Source organism: Microtus oregoni, unplaced genomic scaffold, assembly GCF_018167655.1.
Source record: "Microtus oregoni isolate MIOR12 unplaced genomic scaffold, Mior012 000000F_ref0000247, whole genome shotgun sequence".
Taxonomy (NCBI): Eukaryota; Metazoa; Chordata; class Mammalia; order Rodentia; family Cricetidae; genus Microtus; species Microtus oregoni.
Window position 1 is genome coordinate 81835173 of NW_024543059.1, and position 20928 is coordinate 81856100.

The 20928-nt window shown below is 45.3% G+C and overlaps 1 protein-coding gene across 1 annotated transcript in view; it reads right to left on the bottom strand.

Annotated features, from left to right (window-relative positions):
* Alg14 (ALG14 UDP-N-acetylglucosaminyltransferase subunit) overlaps window positions 1-19787 on the bottom strand; it is a 70037-nt gene extending 50250 nt beyond the window's left edge. The window contains exons 1-2 of the mRNA XM_041660262.1: window positions 19514-19787; window positions 12373-12521 (exon numbers count right to left, since the gene is read on the bottom strand). Of these exons, the coding sequence (XP_041516196.1) occupies window positions 12373-12521; window positions 19514-19649 (285 nt within the window). The 5' untranslated portion in view covers window positions 19650-19787. The remainder of the gene's footprint in view (window positions 1-12372; window positions 12522-19513) is intronic.
* Window positions 19788-20928: the final 1141 nt, after the last annotated feature.

A 20928-nucleotide genomic window follows, 5' to 3' on the forward strand; every position in this document is an offset into this window, starting at 1 on the left:
GTGGCCATGGGCAGCCTGGGGCTACTCTTGGGCTTCTAGCTGGAACAATGGTATTGTCACGCCCCCAAGGAGAGAATGCAGGCAGGAAAACCAGCTGAGGGCATACCTGTACTCACCCTGGTCTGCTTGTTTACTTATTACGGAAAACTTCATGCAGGCCAGGCAAGGACCACATCATTGAGTTTTTCCTTTTTTTTTTTTAAATATTTATTTATTTATTATGTATACAATATTCTGTGTGTATGTCTGAAGGCCAGAAGAGGGCACCGGACCTCATTACAGATGGTTGTGAGCCACCATGTGGTTGCTGGGAATTGAACTCAGGACCTTTGGAAGAGCAGGCAACGCTCTTAACCTCTGAGCCATCTCTCCAGCCCCCACATCATTGAGTTTTATCCTCAGCAGTTTCCTGAACCGTGTGTGTGTGTGTGTGTGTGTGTGTGTGTGTGTGTGTGCGCGCGCGCGCGCATGTCGCGGGTGTACACGCCTACTCTGAAGCCAGAGCAGACAGCGCCTTCAAGGATCACTCTCTGCTTTTATTGCCTTAAGAAAGTCTCTAACCTAACCAGACACTCACAGTTTTGGCTAGCCTGGCCAGCCAGCAAGCTTTCAGGACGCACCTGCCCCGCCCCTGCCCCCAGGGCTGGAGTTACAAACTCAGCTTTTCAAGTAGGGGCTGAGGATTCAAGTTCAGATCCCAATGCCTGCAGAGCAGGAAGCTGTGCCCATCGGACAATTTCCCCAGCCCCTTTTTACTTCTTTGGAGACAGAGTCTCATAGACAGCTCAGGCTGGCCTTGAACTTGCTCTGTTGTACAGACAGCTTGACCTGCCTACCTCAGCTTTCCAAGTAGCTGAGACTCAAGACCCTTGCCATGAGGGCCAGCTGTAGTCTGGTTTTGAACACAATCTTGTGAACCGGTGAAATTCTCCAAACACAATCTCTATCAGTGCTAGAAAATAGGTAGTTTTGGGCTGCCAAGACGGCTCAGAAGGTAAAGGAACTGTGTGTCAAGCTTGATGACCTCAGTTTAATCCCTAGGCCCCACACAGTGAAGGAGAACCATCTCCTGCAAGTTGTCCTGTGACTTCCACACCCACACACATCCTAACACAACCACACATCCACACACACACACACACACACACAATATAAAATAAATACAAAACACATTCACTTTTTAGGTTGAAATGTTCTGTTTCTGGAACAAGGGCAATGGACTGACCAGCAGGTGGGGGCGTAAAACAGCTGGTGATGGAAAAGGTCAAGATTCAGAACCTGGAATCTGGGCAGACACTGGCACACCTGGAGTGGTGGCCTCATTTAGAGTCAACTGTGCCTCACTGAGAGCCTGCTGTGGGCTCTTGGTGGCTCGCTGAGGATCCCCGATCTTAGCTAGGCCTGCTCATCATGGAAAAAGACAGAGGCCTAGAGAGGTTTATTAGCCCAAGCAGATAGAACTTGCCATCAGCAGGACTTAGTCTGGGGCAAGAAGCTCTTCTCCCTCAGCTACACAGTCAGCTACTGAGGAGTGAGCACTGATCGGGCACCTGCAGGCCATGGGAACACACTGCGCGCTCGCTTCCCTGCCGACCCATACAGTTCCCCAGTCTGTCCTGCCTAAACCCAAAGCGAATAACCACCCAGCTTTGCTCTTGGAGCTCTGAGAATTATGCAATCCCACATGTGGCGGTGATTACCAGGATTCAGAAGCATTTCCTGGGCCTATATCCATGGGAAGAGCATCCAAGTGTTCAAAGGAAGGAGACAGGGAGTCCCCCAGTAACCTACATATTGATTTATTGCAACAAAAAAAGAAATTATAAGGCCGGGCGCGGTGGTAGATAACATTTGGTAGGAAACACACAGTTTCTTGCTCAGATATTTTGCTCATTTCACCTTACTTTACTCTGAGTGCAGGCATTTGACTGTTTCTGGGTTGAGGTAGTTTACTTTTACATAGAACTGGATGTAGCTAATACTCTTTAGAATGAGGAGAAGTGCGTACACACATTAGTTACACTATAAGAAAAGAAGAGCAGCCGGGCGGTGGTGGCGCACACCTTTAATCTCAACAGTCGAGAGGCAGAAGCAGTTAAATCTCTCTGAGTTCGAGGCCAGCTTGGTCTACAGAGAGAGTTCCAGGACAGCCAGGGTTATTACACAGAGAAACCCTGACTCAAAAAACTAAAACCGAAGGAGGAGGACGAGGAGGAGGAGGACAAGGAGGAGGAGGACGAGGAGGAGGAGGAGGAGGAGGAGGAGGAGGAGGAGGAGGAGGACGGCAGCAGCAACAGAACTGCACCGAACCAGCAGCGGTGGAAAGCTCACACCCGGAGCGAAACCCATAATTACACTCCCACTGTTTACAATTTTCTTTTTTAGAACTGCTTGGATACTGCTGGGAGCAGACACCAAATGCCTGAAAGTCAAAGGCTCAAGGAGATGGGGCAGTCCCAGTCATCTACGAAGGCAGCACCCCGCCTTGTGGACCGGGGAGGTGGTGTATGCAGAAGCTTCCAAGTCTGCTTTAGAGGAACCCACTGAGAATCCTGCAACCACCAAGCTTCGACAGAGTTACATCCAGACCAAACAACGCAGAGAAAAAAAGAATGCAACAGAAAGAATGTAGTCATTAATAAAATACCCAAGCACACATATGTACACACGTGCGCACACACACACACACGTGCACACACGCACGTGTACACACACGGATCTGTGCTGACTCCTTTCCCGGTTGGTCTTGTTTTGTCCTCTGGAATCCTCTCTTTGTCACTGGTTCTGAATCCTCAGATGACTTACCTTGCTGTGACTCTGGTCTGCCTGGACTTGTTACAGTCCTTTTACATTGAAGGTCCTGTCTTTCTAAGTCTGGGAACCTCTCCTAGGCCATCCTTTTGTTTGGAACTTTCCTCCCGTTTCCTTGCCTTTTCTGGGAATATCCTTCAGTATTCTATTTTAACCACCTAGCGCTCACTCCTTGGTTTTCCATGTTAACTAGAGTTTATGGCAGAATCTTCAACATGACTGCCTCGTGTTTTGTAGATTTAATATCCATGCTTGCAATAAAAATTTTAATTGATCAGAGTGTTTCTGAGTTTTCAAAACTTTGGACTTTGTTCTCAGCAGCATGGTATCCCATCATCTCTCTAACAATAGCTACAGTTACACTTACAGTGTAACTTAGCCACACCACTTAAGCTTCCCAGCCCCTCCTTTTCTCAAAATCCCTTCTGCTGATGGCCGGTTTGGGTTCTTCCGTGACGGGCACTCCTTGTATGCCTGATAGTCGGTGGATATCGGCTCAAATCAGTGATTTTCGAGTAGAATGGAGGGAAGACCCCTCCTCAGGCCACTGAACAAGGACTGGAGACATTAGAGCTGTCACCACTAGTGGGTGTGCGCGGGCTGGGGGGTGCCTCTCCCTGGTGTCTGGTGGAAAGGCCAAGGTTGCTGGTGAGCATTCTGTAATACACAAATCATTCTCCCATAACAAAGATTTATGTGGCCCTGTTGTCAACAGCTGAGGCAGACGGAATGCCTAGCTTGTGCCAATGAACGAGGTGGCACTAGCCACTGCCTGGGCCGCTTTGAGCATCGAAGGGTAAAAGACAAACAGGACCCATGTGTTATTAGAACTTGTAGTTTCGTTCTGTGGGGCAAAGCAGTTTCTTCAAAATTAATCTTGAATTCCTCACCTGGAGGATATAAATGGGGTTCTCTGGGAATGGGTGCAGAAAGGAGACCTAAGTGGTAAGTATGAGGGGACAGGGACAGGGAAGGTATTCGTTCTTCTGCAGCCTGTTTCCAAGGTAGTATTTCATGCCACCCTCCATTTGTCAGGGTAGCATGAAGGCTAACACCTTCACAGCTCAGAACAAAGGCTCGGCCTCTGCCTGCTAACTCGGGGTGCCTGCGAGCACAGCTGCTCACTATGAAGGCCTCACCCAGGCTGTGTGGCAGCGCAGGTCTCAGGGGCCACTGACGGACATCATCTTTCATGCACTGCCGCTACACAGCGGTGCTCTCATTAGCGTGTGCGCGCATGCGTGCGTGCGTGCGTGCACTGAACCCGAAGCTCGCCAATTTGACCAGGCGGCTGACCAGCGAGCTCCACACCTAGCACAGGATTGCGGGTGTGTGCTGCACGGTCCGGCTTTTCATGCGTGTGCTGGGGATCCAAATGCAGGTCCTAAGCCTTACACAGCGGCGCTCTATGGACAGAGCCACCCCCACCCCCATTAGCAGCTTCCACTGGGACACTTTTCTCTCCCACTGCACTGAGAGTTTCCCCGGCAGAGGCACCTGCTTTCCTTACAGTCCTCACAAACCTGCTCCATCAGCAGCCACTTTATAGTTTTCAGGACATATTTCGGGGTTAGAGGTGATTAAGGCAGCCTGCTGAGCCCTCCCCCTAAAAGCCGGGTAATGGTGGCTCACCTTTAATCCCAGTACTCGGGAGGCAGAGGCAGGCAGATCTCTGTGAGGTCAGCCTGGTCTACAGAGCTAGTTCCAGGACATGCTCCAAAGTTACACTGTCTTGAAAAAACAATAAATAAAGAAATACATAAAATAGAGAGAAGAGAAGAGGAGGGGAGGGGAGGAAAGGAGAGGAGAGGAGGGGAGGAGAGAAGAGTGCTGGCTATAACCTGTGTAAGGACTGGTTGTGATAACACATGCACCTGTACCCAATGGTGTAGATGGAGACAGAAGGATTGCTGGAGCTTGCTGGCTGCAAGTTTAGCTGGAAAAAACAAATGAACTCCAAGTTCAAGGAGAAAACCGCTCTCAGAAGAATAAGGCAGACAGCAACAGAGTTGGACACCTGCCCTCTTGCACTGACTCACTCACAAGTTTACACACACACACACACACACCCATGCATGCATATCCCCCCAAACACACACAAGAAATATTTTGTGGGGGAAGGTAAAGCTTCAAGTGAATTGTTCTACTGCCTCAGACAAAGAACACCTGAAACAAATTGAAATAAACGTAATAGTACTAAGGCAATATGTTTGGGTTCAAAGCGTGGTTTTTCCACGCTACTAGGGACCAAATGCAAGCCCTGGTGCATCCTACACAAGCAATGCCCCTGAACATGTATGGTCCCGATCCCGTGAAGACATTCTGGAATAAAAACATCTGCAGGTGGAAATGTGACTCCGCAGCTATGAAACGTGTTTTCTAACTCAAGAAAGGTCAATTTAGAAAGGAAGGAAAGACAATCCTATCTAACAGAGGTGCACGATGTTCACTAAAAAGGAAGTATGGGGAAGACTCCCCTGTCTAATTTGTGTGTATCTCGGGCTATTCTGAAAGTCTCCTGGTAGTGCAGGGTCAACAGCTCAATGTTCTGTAGTGTGCTGCCACTTGGTGGCCTGATGGGGAATGACATCAAACACAGCAGGCTTGTCTGCCGAGGAAACGTATAATAAAACTGCCAGGACCAGTTTTCAAGCGGGTAGGACCTTTTGGAGAGGAAAACAAAAGGAACGAATGGGTTGATGGACTAGAACAGGGGTTAAAAAGGTGAGCAGAGGCCAGGGGAGTAAGAAGGAGAGAGCAAGCAAATGTATAGGGTTTGGGAAAGCTCTGCCTGAACGCAAGAAGTACCTGCAAACACCTCTGAAGTCCAGGGTGTTCCTGCCTTACAGCTTCAGTGGCGGCTGCTGGCTAAGTCTGGGTGGCACTCTAAAGACGCTGGGAGCCAGGAAAGCTCCTCTTAGACTTCCCAGAGTGTGGTGAAAAGGCAGCACTATGCACGCGCGCATGCACACCCACACACACACATACCACATCACACACATGTGTGCACACACAGCACACTCGTGCATGCATCACACATATCTGCATCCGCACACACACCTCATGCACATACACGCACGCACCCCCCCACCCAACACATGTATGCACACACACATCACACACAGAGACATATATACGGTTTTTTTTTTTCAAGACTGTTGGGAGCAGTGAGACCCCAGATCCTGAATTTCTTGTAATCCCCTGATCTGAGGGCCTACAGCTGCTCTGAGCACAAGACCTTCAGGAGTTCCTGATGGCAGGAGAGTGGTTTCTGGTGGGTTTGGCTGGGGCGTGGCTATCTCTATATAATCTGAACACAATAAAGGGGGCATTCTTGGGGAATTCAAGGATGACCCGTATGGCTGTCTCTCTGTCTGTGTGTGTCTGTGTATTTTAACCTCCAGCCCCTTGCCCGAAGCTCGTGAACTCGGTAACAGTGCACAGAGCGCAGGCATGGGGGTGCGGTGCGCGGCAAATGACTCATTTTGTTTTATGTATATTGATGTTTTGCCTGAATCTGTGTATGTGGGTCATGTTCATGCCTAGTGTCCGTAAGGGTCAGAGTGGGGAAAGTATCCCCTGGACTTGGGAGTTAACAGATAGTTTTAAGACACCGTGTGGATGCTGGGAACTGAATCTGGGTCCTCTGCAAAAGCAGTCAGTCCTCTCACCCACTGAGCCATCCTCTCTCCAGGCCAACGGCAGTGTTCTTACAACTGCCCAGATTAACAGTTCCCAAGTCATGCTTGACTTTCTCCTCCGCAAATTCCTATCAAAGCTGCCAGGAAATTATCTTAACTTGACTTCCAGAAAAATGATACAGGAACTGGAGAGAAGGCTCTTGCAGAGGACTTGAGTTCACTGCTCCGCACCCACATGGTGGTTCACAGGCATTGGGAACTCCAGTTCCAGGGGATCTGGTTCAGGTTTTGACCTCCATGGGCACTAGGCATGTATGTGGTGCAGATACACATACATCTATAAAACATTCAGACACATAAAAAAATAAATCTTATTTTTACAAGAACTTATACGGAGTCCAACTGCTTCCCCCTCTCGAACCCTGACTAGTGCGAGACAGTGCGGTTCTCTCTGGAAGGCTGCAAGGGCTCCCGGCCCCTGGCTTTGCCTGTGCTGTGCAGGACAACACTGAGAATCTGTAATGCACGCATTGCACCCTACCACACATCTGAGCAGAAGCTTCCAGAGACTTCCCATCTTCCTGACAGAGCAAGTGGCTGCAATGTTGTCTGTCCCCTACACAACCTTCCATCTCCCCTCCAGGGTCCCTCCACTTATTCTGTCCATCTGCACTGGACCGGCATCTAGAAATCCTCCCCCCCCCCACAGCTTTTTCGATGTGCCCTGTGTCTGAAACCCTCCTCTCCTCAGAGTCCTCATCTTCAAGGCCCAATAAGCAACTGATCTCATTTTTCTGCGCATCCCGGTGTAACCTCCACTGCGCTGTTCACTTTCTGATGAACTGTACAGTTCTCCTAGCCACTGAGTCTGGTATGACAGTCCTCTCAACAGCAGCTGTGTCTGTTCCATGACAGCAAGAGTGATCTTGGCATGATTCTGATAACTGATGGATCCGAACCAACCATAACAATACCTATCAAATAAGAGTTTTGCCAGGTGAGGTGGCAGACTCGGGGGATCTCTGTGAGTTCAAGGTCAGCCTAGTCATAAGACAGCCAGAGGTGCATAATAAAGAGAATTTGTCTCAAAACACACACACACACACCACAAGAATTTTGACAGCAGCCGGGCAGTGATGGCACACACCTTTAATCCTAGCACTTGAGAGGCAGAGGCAGGCAGATGTCAGTAAGTTTAAGGCCAGCCTGGTCTGCAAAGTGAGTTCCAGGACAGCAAGGACTGTTACACAGAGAAAACCTATCGTGAACCCCCTATACCCCCCCCCAAAAGAATTTGACTGCTATTGTATTAAATTGGGAAGGGTCTAGCTAAAAATATCAGTTTATATAATATTTGATATATCTTGATAAGAGTTCACTCTTGTGCCTGTGTTGTTTCCTCTTACTAAAAGCCCCTTCCCAGCGCCTCTTTTCACTGCTTCTCTCTCCAGTTAAAGCCGGCAAGTGAAACAGCCAGAGTTCTTGTGTTGTTCAGCCTCCGTCTAAAGCCCTTTAAAACCGGAACTACTCGATAAGCTTTGTAGCTTTTTGTTGTTGCTAGATACAATCATTTATATAATACAAGGTTTTGTTTTGCTTCTCGGTACTTATTATTTCATTTTCGGTGAAAGGCACAAAACCAAACAGCGGTATGACTAACGGCAGATATTTTTACCCTGCTTTTGCTTTTAAACGGGGCCTCTGATGGACATCGGCTTTTGGTTCCAATTATACTTTTCTATACTAAGAAAACCACTGAAAACGTTAGGCTAGTGAATGACTGGGGCAACGAAGTGCTTTAGGAAACTAAGTATAGACAGCCACAGACATGAACTTGATACGGAGCTGACTGGAGCCCAGAGTAACCGCAGCAAGGGCGAGATTTGCACCTCAGAGCTTTCTCTGCATCTCGGCTGAAGTAGATTACCCAAAGTCATGAACAGAGACACAGTTTTCACGGAGAACAGAACAACAGCGTTTGGAATATCCTCTGCCTTGCCCTCCGCCCCCACGTGCTCTTTCATAATCCCTGTGGGGTTTCCACAATCTGACAGAAGGCAGTGGGAGGGAGGGGTCCACAGGCCATTTCTTGCCACCACTGTGTTCGACTTAGCTTTTTTCTAATCACTATAATTAGCACAGAATATTTGGACAGGCTTAAGAATTCTGGCAGAATATGTATCAATTAAAACGCTCACTACAGTCAGACAGTGGTGGCACTAGGGAGGCAGAGGCAGATGGAGCTCCATGTTTGATGCCAGCCTAGTCTACAGAGAGAGTTCCGGGACAGTTAAGGCTACATAGAGAACCTGCGTGCGCGGTTGTGTGTGCGCGTGCGTGTGTGCGTGTGCATGCGCGTGCACAGCTGGGGGAATGGAACACCAATACTACAGATTACTAGGCAATCAGTACAAAGTACAAGCATATGTGTGCCAACAGGGAAAACCAGCCATGTGTAGAGTTAAGTGGGGAAAAGCAATATAATACGCAGTTTCTGACTTATAAACTAGCCCTCCACCCACTCCTAAAAGCCCTCAACATGGTCTATGTGATTCCACGTATATGTGTTAATCCTTGGTCACATGCACACACGTATAGGAAGAAATCAGCACTGGTAGGACCCCAGTACCCACTGCTACCTCTAGAGCAGGCTGCCATGGTGATGACGAATGCCCAGATTTACGTTCAACCCTTGCTGTCTAAACATTTCAAAGGAAGGAACAAACAAAAAAGGAATAAAATATGCAAAGACCGGGAGAGCAAAGAGAAACAGACAGAGCTGATTCTAGGATCCAGTCAATAAAGCATTGCTTCGCTCTTCATTGCAGTTTTGTGTCTAGAATCAGCACTCACCATTTTCAAAATGAATGAACCAAAAAAACACAACACCCCACCCTTTCCTGGGAAAACACGCAAAGGCTAATCAAGGACCAGAGGGAAAACTCAAAGTAAAGAAAGTTGGCTCCATTTTTTAAGCCTGTCAAATCCGTTTTCAAGGACTTTGCCTATTTCGTGGGCATTTAAAAAGTATTTTGTTTCAGTGACACAGAGCTTTTCCCTTCAGTCATATGATCTGAAGGGGCCAACTCGGGACCTGACAGAAGGTACCAGGAGAAAGGCTGCTTGTCAAGGGGGGCCCTTAGGAAAACAAAGGTTCCCATTCAGAGGAAATAAAAGGATGAACTGAAGCCGGTGGTAGGACCAGAGCCTCCTTTCCTTCCAGGGCCTCCTTCTTTCCTTCCAGGCTTGGCTGGGGCGGTGTGTGTGTGTGTGTGTGTGTGTGTGTGTGTGTGTATGGTCCAGCTGAAACCGGCTCCAGTAGGAATCACTCCCTGCAGTCTCAGGAACCGCTTCTCCGACCCACTGTCGTTAGTGATGTCTGTCTCTTTTTTTAATTAATTAATTAATTAGAGATTTCTGTCTCTTCCCTGCCACAGCCTCCCATTTCCCTCCCCCTCCCTGTCTCTTTAGTTACTCCTCAGAACTAAACCCAGAGAGGACGACTTGTTCTTTAGAAGTCTGGGGACATTTTTTTTCTCTTTGGTTCCTCTGTGTGTAGCCCTGGCTGTCCCGCAACTCGCTCTGTAGACCAGACTGGCCTCGAACTCAGAGGTCCGCCTGCCGACTGTGGGGATAAGGTGTGCACCACCGCCCCCTGGCGGGACATTTTTTTCACGCACATGATCTCACAAGCAAACATTCCTTTCTGGGGGGGTAAGGGGGTCTGAGCTCGCTGCTTCAGTTAGTCAAGGCTGCTGTTGGTCAAGGAAAAGCATTTCTCAAAACGGTAACTAAGTGCCCCAAACTGAAGTTGACTAGTCCAGCCTTACGATAAACCGGGAAGATCCACTGCTCTTTACTTTCGTGTTATAAACACAGTAGACTAAGCATCTAAAATTTAATTAAAAAAATAGCTGGGAATTGGAGAGATGGCTCGGTGGCTAAGTGGGCTCAGTCCCCAGCACTGAACTCCTAAGGCACACACATCCCCATACACACAAGCATACACACAACAAAAAATAATAATTATTTCTTCCACTCTAAATAAGATGAATAAAGAGAAACCTGAAGGAGTTTCCTCTATCAATTAATTCATAGTTATAATTTAAAATGTCAAAACTCAAAGTATGCTGCATATTTATCTATCATAACTATCATAACTAGCTTGGTAATGAGACTTTTCTACAAACTGACAAAAACATTTAAAAATTCACTGAACTTTATTATTTAAATTTTTATTTATTTAGTTTCTTCATTTTTTTTCTTTTGAATCGGGGTTTCACTTTGCAACAGTCCAGGTTGGCTTGAACTTTCTAGATACACCAGGTTAGCCTTGTACTCACAGCAATTCACCTGCCTCAGTTCCCAAGTGATAGGATTATAGACTCTCCATGTCCAGCACCATAAAAATTGTACATAAGAATAAGTTATAAACCAGAGAATATTCCAGTATAACTTAGATAATTCTAAGGATCAGAAAGCAGTGGTGTGTCTTTGGGTTTCTGGGAGGTTCTTTACTTGTCCAAGAGCAAGCCTGTATTAGGGGGGTAGGTTTGGGCTTCTCACCAGACCGACTGTGAATCGATGCCCTCTGATTACTGAAGGGCTTGTGGGGTTATGGGAAAGGCTGCACAACCATGCACAACCACACAGTGCAATTACTGCGGGTGTGTCAAAATGGAACACATTTTCCAACTCACTTAAGACTGAAAAATGCAACTATAAAGAGAGAGTCCAAGGCCTCTAGCCACAGGAGTGTTCGTGAGAACGAGGAGATTGAGCTTGGTAAAGTTCTATCAGGAAAAGGGGCGAGGAAAATTCCTCCAGGGAGGACGTGTTGTTTATATGAACTAGTTAGGGGCAGGGCAGGGAGGCACAGGCCACACATCAAAATCCGGATTCCAGTTAGAACCTTGTAGTGGTATTTCATTTTTATTTTAATAAATAAAGCTTGCCCAAAGAACAGAAAACAACCACATGAGTCAGTGGTACAGGCCAGGCAGTGGTGGCACACACCTTTAATCCCCGCAGCCACACCAGTTAGCCACAGAGGTCAGATGGTGGTGGTGCACACCTTTAATCCCAGCACTAGAGAGGAGTATAAGGCGGGATGAGACAGGACCTCACTTTTTTCTCAGTCTGAAGATTTCATGGAGGTAAGAGCTTGCTAGTGGCCTGGCTGCTTTGTTTCTCTGATCTTCAGGTTGAACCCCAATATCTGTCTCGGGGTTTTTATTATTCATGCTACAGAACCTGACTCTAAATTTGCTTCAGACAGAATGGTAATGCAACGTAAAAGTCTCCCTTCTATAAAGAGATAAGAAGGCTGACAACTGGCCTACCTGCTGGGACCCCAGCTTCCCACTCTACACCCCTTTGCGTCGATAAAGATGTGATTCCACCTTTATTTTTCATTTTGCTTCACTTTTTTTCAGCATCACTGATTAAAATGCTAAAATAAAATCATCGACTAGGGGATAGAGAAATGATTCTAAAGGTGAATACCAATGTGATTTGAAGACAAAGTGATCACAGATATAAAATAACGCATTAATAAAGAACTTTAATGAAGACCCGTTAAGTATAATCCTGAATACTTTATATATGTAACTATAGAACAAAATAATTTTCACAATTGAAATTCAATAACTCTAAAGTAATAGTGTATGAGAGTAAGAGCTACTTTTAATTTGAAGATTTGTTTTACACATAAAATAAAAGTTAAATAAACTATAAAAATATTTAAAAATATTTATTTTAAAGAAATTTTTACCTCTTGGTAGTAAAGGATACATATTTCTCCACCAGTCACATTTTATTGCCTATTGTGGGCAGGGCATTGAAATACCAGGGAATTCTCTCCAGAGACAACTGAACTTGATGGACAACTTGCAACTTATAGATAGAAATAATCACGCACCTCAGTAGCAGAGTCTCTCTTTCGAGCATCTTCAAAAGAATCAATTTTCTGGGCACTCATGGTATCAGAGTCGGCAATGACGTAATCCCTGGGGGAGTAAGCATTGGACAAGCTTCCAACCAGCCTCAGGATCTCAGTGGTATGTCCACCTAGAACAAATGTAATATGGCCTAAGATTAAGAAACACCGTAGGGCCAGGCAGTAGTGGCGCACGCCTTTAACCCCAGCACTCGGGAGGCAGAGGCAGACAGATCTCTGTGAGTTCACAGAGATCTAGTCACTACGGTCTACAAAGTGAGTTCCAGGACAGGCTCCAAAGCTACACAGAGAAATCCTGTCTTCGAAAAAAAAAACAAAACAAAACAGAAAAAAAAAAACATGCCCTATGGGAGGGATTATTGGAGAGGAAGCTAAGTGGTCAAGAGCACTTGATGCTCTTGTGTCTCGTGCCCATCCCTCACTCCAGTTCCAGGGGACCTGACACCCTCTTCAGCAGCCCTCCACTGGCACCAGACACACACAGAGACACACACAGACACATACACACGTACAGGCAAGTCACTCATAAATCTAAGGGGAAAAAGTGGGGAGAAGAAACGTAATATGGGTTTGAGAGATGGCTCAGTGCGTAAGAGCTTGTACTTCTCTTATAGAGGATCCAAGTTCAGTCCTGAGCACCCACTTTGGGCAACTCCAGCTTCAGGACACCTGATGCTTCCATGGTCACTGTACACACATGCACATACTCCTTACATAGACATATACATTCACATAATTCAAAATAAATCTTAATTTAAGAAAGGAACCTACCACGGATACATGGAAACATTCCACCACATTATATCAGTGTCATGCTTTTCGGGGGTGTGGAACTAATGTAACTGCATTTTTCCCAAAGGACATGTGAACATGAACATAGAAATACAATCTACGCCCTTGAATAAGTACTATTTTTATACAGAAGACAATAAATGCATTTTAAAAATTGATACTATCTAGCCAGTGGTGCAGGAGACTTGTCTATATTCTGTCAATTATGCTTTAAATAAACGGTGATTGGCCAGTAGCCAGGCAGGAAGTATAGGCGGGACAACCAGACAGGAAGTAGAGGTGGGGCAATAAGAACAGGAGTATTCTGGGAGGAAGGAAGCTCTCCCGCAGTCCCGTCCAGACACTGCAGAAGCAAGATGCGATCTGCCCCACTGAAAAAGGTACTAAGCCATGTGGCTAACATAGATAAAAATAATGGGTTAATATAAGTTATCAGAGCTAATACGAAGTCTGAGCTGATGGGCCAATCAGTTTATCATTAATATAGACTCTCTTGTGTGATTTTCTTTGGGACTTACCGGCTGTGGGAACTGGACAGGACAGAAACCCCAACTAGCAGGCCCTCATGTTACAAGCCAGATGGTGGTGGCACACACCTTTAATCCCAGCACTCGGGAGGCAGAGGCAGGTGGATTTCTGTGAATTCGAGGCCAGCCTGGTCTACAAGAGCTAGTTCCAGGACAGGCTCCAAAGCTACAGTGAAACCTTGTCTCAAAAAACCAAAAAAAAAAAAAAAAATTAATACTATCATTTAAAAAAAAAAAGGATGGTGTATGCACATATAAGACACTTTCTTAATTTTCTGAGTTTTCAGGAAATCAAGAAAGCTGGCAGGAAAAAGGCAAGATACACACATATATACACATAAAGAGAACACAAGGCAGGAAGAAAGCTACAAAGGGCTATGAATAATAAAACAAATCAATTCCCTCAAAACAAGAAGGACCCTGGAAAAAAAGTTAAGAAGACTTGAAACATAGAAACAACAGACAGGCAGGAGCAGAATCATTACAGCATGAGAGAGTAAGATCTGAGCTGTTTTCATGGGGCAGCAGGAACACTGGGAAGAAGAGTAAAGGTGGAGTCAGGTCAGGCAAGCAAGACCAAGACAAGACAAGGAGGCTTCTGTGTGGAGAGCTGACTCCATACTCTGACATAGGGTGTAAGGTTCCCGGAGGAGCACTGCTGGCCTCTAACCTCAGGTCCCAGCAGAGGCCTCAGCACACTGAGGTCTTCAACCCGTGACCACTTCCACCAACGGTGTCTATATTCAGTTTCTTAAATTCTGCTATCTAAAAAAATACTGACACTTTATTTACAAAAATCATGACTTTAAAAATCAATTACAGTGTGGGCTGGAGAAATGGTTCAGCAGTTAAGGGTTCTCCCTGTTCTTGCAGCAGATTGGAATTCAGCTCCCAGGAACCACACGGAGTGACTCACAACTGCCTATAATTCCAGAGGAGATATGACACCCTCTTCTAGCCGCCCAGGCCACTGATCACACACACAAATACACATTAATTTAAAAAAAAAACAGAAGTCTTTTATTAGGAAATCAATGACAGTCATCCCCTCAGTAACTGTAGGGCACAGGATTCTGGGTCCCCCACAGAACCGCAAATCTTCAAATGCTCAAGTTCTTTACAAATAAAGTCTGTCATTTTTACCTATACACTTAACTTATACATTTTCTCCTATCTATTTAAAAACATTCCTTGATTACTTACTTAATATAATGCAAACACTACCTAAATGGTACACTGTGTTTTGGAAGGAATGGTGGAAAGTTTGCACATGTTCATTATAAATGCATTCTTTTTCAAGTCTTTTGGATCTGAGGATACAAAACCCACTGATAGGGAAAGAGAGCCAATGGCAGTGTCCCCTGTAACTTCTTTCACAAGAACTATCATGATTACAGTAGAAGAGCATCTGCCACAAACCATTTAAGCTGTGCAATCAAATTCCCTATCAGATGTAACTGTCCCGGCTTGACTTCACAAGCTCTGCCGCTGAGCCATGCCGATCCCTTTAGGATTTGCCACGCTCATCCTGTTACATCCTCCCTGCCTTTGGTTATGCTACGCCTCTTACTTAGAAAGCTCCTTTGTCCCCATCCCCATTGCTTTTCTAAGAATGAGTTTTTAATAAGACGAAAACACAGAAAGATAAGCACACAAGATATGTGTTTTTCCGCATCGGGAAATTTGAGTTTTCCCGGTTGTAGAAAAATGAATTAGAAAGGAGTGTGGTGTAGCTGCCGTGTGCACATCAGGAATTAGGATCACATGTTAACTTTATGACCTGCTGCGTGTCTTCTGCCCCGGGGCAGTGACTGACACGCCTGCTTTATACTCATTTTAGTATTTCCATCTTGGGCCTTGAAAAAGTGCTGGGGCTTGCCAGGTAGTTTTTTTTTTTTTTTTTTTTTTTTTTTTTCCCACAGACGGAACAGTTAATGGTAAAACCTAAAATCTACAATGAAATGGGAGCTTTGGAAGACTTCCTGGAGTAGCCTCCCTTCTGTTACTTAAAGGCAACGCTCAGGGAAATTTTAACCTGGTTACCAAGTGAAGTGGCTCTGTTACTTAATAAAGTCATTAACTTTATAGTGAAACTGACTTTGTTACTGAGGGTGTTACTCTCTTATTATATTAGGAGAGGGGGCCAAAAAGATGACTCAGTGGTTAAGAGCACTTGCTGCTCTTCCAGAGGACCCCAGTTTAATTTCCAGCACCTACATTAAGCAGCCCAAAATCATATCATAACTCCAGCTCCAGGGTATCCAACAACCTCTTCTGGTCTCTGCAAGCATACACATGCGCGCACACACACACACACACATACACACACAAACTCATACACGCACATAAATAAAAATAAGTATTGTTTTAAAATGGGGGAATAAAATTCTTTTAGTAGATGGGCATCTACACAAACATGCAAATATATAAACATAAATAAAAATAAATCTAAAAAAGATACATATTAAAGATCAATATTGTTTGGTTGGAAGTGTCACCTCAACTCCCGGGCACCCCTTTGTCCAAAGAGTCTGGCATGTTTAGTTGAGGGGCTACATCCCAGCTCCTGGCACCCATTTTGGAATGTTGGGTGGAAAGCCCCATTTCAAGCTCCCTTTCCTGCGAGTGGCCTCAGTCCAAACTCCACCTCCAAGAAAGCCCACTAAACAGTGACCCCTCCCAAGGGAGAGTCAAGACCACTTTTATAGGCTACTTAAACTGCCCCCCAGAGAACGAACACGTGGTCGTTCTGGTTCTCCTTTCCCTGCCTCCGGATTTTCCCGAGGGGGGAGGGCGACCCGGGAATGTTGGCACCCATTAAACCTAGGCTTTTCCTAATTAGATCTGATTTGGATTAATTTGGATTATTGCGTCGGCAGAGAGGCTTATCAGGCCGAAGGAAAAATACTTCACAAATATGAACTGATGAAATACTATTATCTATACTTTAATATGTACCAAGCATCTGATCACTTCATTTTCTAACTTTTAGAGATGTATTTAATATGTATGAAGGTTTGTTCTCATGTTTATCTCTGCATCATCTGACTACCTGGTGACCATGGCAGTCAGAAGAGAGTACAGGATCCTGTCACGCTCTGCACAGCTTCTGGGAGTGACCTAACTGGGTAGTAAGGGAATGAGGAAAGGACAGGCGTGCAGCTCCACAAACAGCAAAGCTAAAATGGGGTGGTCGGGCTCTCTGAAGAAGAAGCTGCAGGACCCCGAAGCTCACAGTGTTTACTTTATACACTGAACGGAAAGGAAGGGTTATTACATAGTGATACAGACGGAGACAGGTTTATCATATACAGCTAGACAAGGAGGCACGATTAGCTCCGTAGTAGCAGTCTCTATAAGCCGAGTAGTTTTCAGGCTGCACACATTGGGGGTGGGGTGGGGCGCGCTAAAGTGGATATTTTCTGCATACTCTATCAACATTCCCACTGGGACCAGAGAAAGGCTATGTAATCGCTCTGAACCTCACCTAGGCTTGGCCACTACCATGAGGCTGAGACACTGAGATCCTTGATACAGGGGTTAGTTATGGTATTATTGCTGTGAAGAGATACCATGACCATATCAACTCATAAAGAAAACCATTTAATTGGGGCTGGTTTATAGTTCAGAGGTTTAGTCCATTATTGTCATGGTGGGAGCACAGAGGCACGCAGGCAGACATGGTACTGGAGAGGTAGCTGAGCATTTTATATCTAGATCCACAGGCAAGAAGAGCCACTCAACCTGGCTTGTCAGGGATATACTTCCTCCAAAAACCCCACCCCTGTTCCAACAAGGCCACATCTCCCAATAGTGCCAATCCTTAGGGGCCTATGGAGCCATTTTCAAACTACCACAGTATGGCGTATCTACATCACGATACACATTCACACAAACTACCACAGTATGGTATGGCTACATCACCAATTCACAGTCACACAAACCACCACAGTATGGCGGGGCTGCATCACCATACAGTCACACAAACCACCACAGTATGGCGGGGCTGCATCACTATACACATTCACACAGGACTTCACCGAATCCCTACAAGATCCTGGGAACTGGAGCTACAGATGGTTGTGAGCCACCGCAGGGGGAGGGCTGGGACTCAAACTCTGGTCCTCTGCAAGAACAAGTCCTCTTAACTGCTGAGCCACTCTCCTGCCCCTCCAATCCCTTCTTACCACCTTCTTTGCTTCCATCTCGCTCGAAGCCACTCTCACATAAATTATGAATACAGCTTTACATAGATCATATCCCCACTTCCTCTTCCTTTACTTCTCGAGTCTATTTTCAACACTACATTCAATGTGTTCCTACTAAGAAAAATAATTGATAAATATTTTACTTCTGCTCAAATGCCCCCCACCCCGCAGTGGCTTTGCATCTCACTTGAAATAACTTGTATTTGTTCTATAACTAATAGAGACTTTTGTCTTCTGTGTGGGAACTACTCATTCTGCTTCATCTTCTGTTTGCTGTTCTAGTGCATTCCCTGCTGTATCTCTGTCCTTCTCCTAGTGCCTGGCACACAGACATGACTCTGTGGCAAGTGATAACTTGTTTTGTTTTATTCTACTACTTGTTTCATTATATTTATCTCAGAGCTCAGTTGAGTGTCTGGTCTTTCCCACGACTCCTAATGTGTTAAGTAAATAAGTAAGAAATTATAATTGTATGTAAGTTTGGTACATTTGCTTATACCTTAAATACTATTTTTGTATGGAGTTATTCATCGCATAATGATGTTTTAGTCAATAATAGTATACTTGGCAGTGGTCACATGAGATTAAAAGAGAACTTAACAATCCTTATTGCCTATGACAACCATCATAGCACAGTAGCCCAAGGTAATGTATGTTTGTAGTGCTATATAAACAGATTTACTGTGCTGCCTATCATATAAAAAAAGCACAACATATACTATTAATATACAGTACATGACACTTTATAATGATAATATACAACTTCATTACTAGTTTATGTAACTTTTTATTAAAGGGTTCTATTTTTAAAAGTTTAAAGTAAAACTGTAAGTCCAGTTGCAGAGGCAGGCTTAAACACCTCGAATTTACTGTGTCTCATTTTATATTAGGCTTGATTTAATTTTGTTTTCCTGCCCCTGGAGCAACAGACTATTCCATATGTAGTCCAGATAGCACTGTTGTATAGGATTGGGTATCACTTTGGCTGTGTGAAGTCATGTTTGACTATACACCCGTTAAAACAGTTCATCTAAAATTCTAGGTTTAAATTCTGTTTAAATTTCAGATTAATTTAAATTTAATTTCAATTTTTAAAAATAAAAAAATTTCACTCTGAAGGTATTGTCGAATGGAATGTCCACATGTTTATCCTCAAGGACTTAGCACATTTATGTGTGACAACTCCCCCTCGTTTAACATGTAAAGTTCACGTTTTTTAAACTAAACACAAAAGACCTAGATTAATAACGCACAGCAGCAAAGAGGGCAACGTATATCAGCAACAAGAGGCTTCAGCGTACTCTGTCGCTAATTATTTGTTAGAAAGCTGTACACTGCAGAGAGGCTTAATTACAGACAAGTGTAAATTACTTGTCTTAATGACAAGGCGGCTGAGCGGCGTCACCTACCCAGCCTTTTTCCCTGTCTGGGATGACCGGTTCCTGAAACGTAGAAAAACTACAAATCTCAGGATGCAGCGCTCGTGAAGGCGCTAAGAAGGGCGAAGAGACTCGCGATGCACTCTGGGGTTTGTAGTTCCGGACACAAGAACGCCCGCCACCGCCCGCCACTTACCGGATCCAGCAACTATCAGGAGTCCGACAGACTCTCGCGGAGTGACATGACCGGGCTGAAGCACGACACTTAGTCTCACGACCAGCAAGATTGCCACTGCTCCCGCGGCGGCAGCGAGAATCAGAAAGCTCACCATTCAAAGGGACGACGCATGCGTAGTAGTTCCGGCGCCGGGGGTCAAAATTTGCCAGTACGTCCGGAAAATAAAAACGCCGAAAGCGAAGCACATCTCTTTGTGGGCGGAGCTTGTCGGCGCTGGGCAGAGTTTGATGAGTTGGGCGGTCAAAGTTCAGAAGTGCAGTTCTGATTGGAAAACGCCGAGCCACGTGTCGCTGGCGTCGCGGTGGGCGGGGCTTGTCTGTGATGGGCGGAGCTAAACGCCATAGCCAGACTCTTGCTTCTTGGAAGACTGTGCTGCAAAGCCGGGCGGTAGTGGCGCAGAGGCACTGGAAGACAGATCTTTGAGTTCGAGTCCAGCCTAATCGAGTTCCAGGACAGGCTCCAAAGCAACACAGAAGAACGCTGTTTCGAAGAAAAAAAAAAAGACTGCTGCAGTTGTGCGGGCCTGTGTGAAAATGGGAAGTTAATTGCTGGACAAGTTTGATTTCCTCCAGTGACCAGGTCAGGCTACCTGTACACCAGAAGGGCCACGACCACGAAGGTCCGGGTTAGTAACTGGCTCTGCCAGTTTTTGCCACGGCATATATCATTACTTCTTTCGTTTTTTTCCTCCCTTCTTACTAGACGCTTGGACTCCACAGACGGGCAGAACTCAAGATGCGTGCCTGTCAGAGACATATACCCTTAGGGGAAGAACGTTCAAATCCACCCTTTCCCAATGTTCATGTTTTTACTTTTTCTAGACAATTTCACAGATCTCAAACTATGACCAGAGTCATGATCTCTTCAAGCTATGTCATATTCCTGAGAGGAGTGGAAGCTTTCTTGACTTCAGAGAGCAAGAGGAGGAAGGAAGGCATAATTCTACAGTTGGGAGATAGAGACAGGAGGATCAAGTGTTCAAAGTCATCCCCAGCTACATAAATGAGTTTGAGACCAGCCTGAGTTGCATGAGCCCCTCTGTAAAGAAAAGAAAAATTCAAAACTTAAATGCAGAATCTCTATTGTTGTCATTTGCTTATAGCATTTAGACTCAATATGTGTTAGAGTTCTGGCTCTGGCCTCATGGTGGTGATGCACATGTTTTATCACAGCATTCGGGAGGCAAAGGCAGGCGGATCTCTGTGAGTTGGAGGCCAGCCTGGTCTGCAGATGGAGTTCCAGGACAGTCAAAGCTATACAGAGAAACCCTGTCTCAAAAAAAAAAAAAAAAAAAAGATTTCTGACTGCAAATTACAAGAAAAATCAAACAAGTTCTTACTTAAATTACTGAGTTTTTTTAAATATATAAGGTT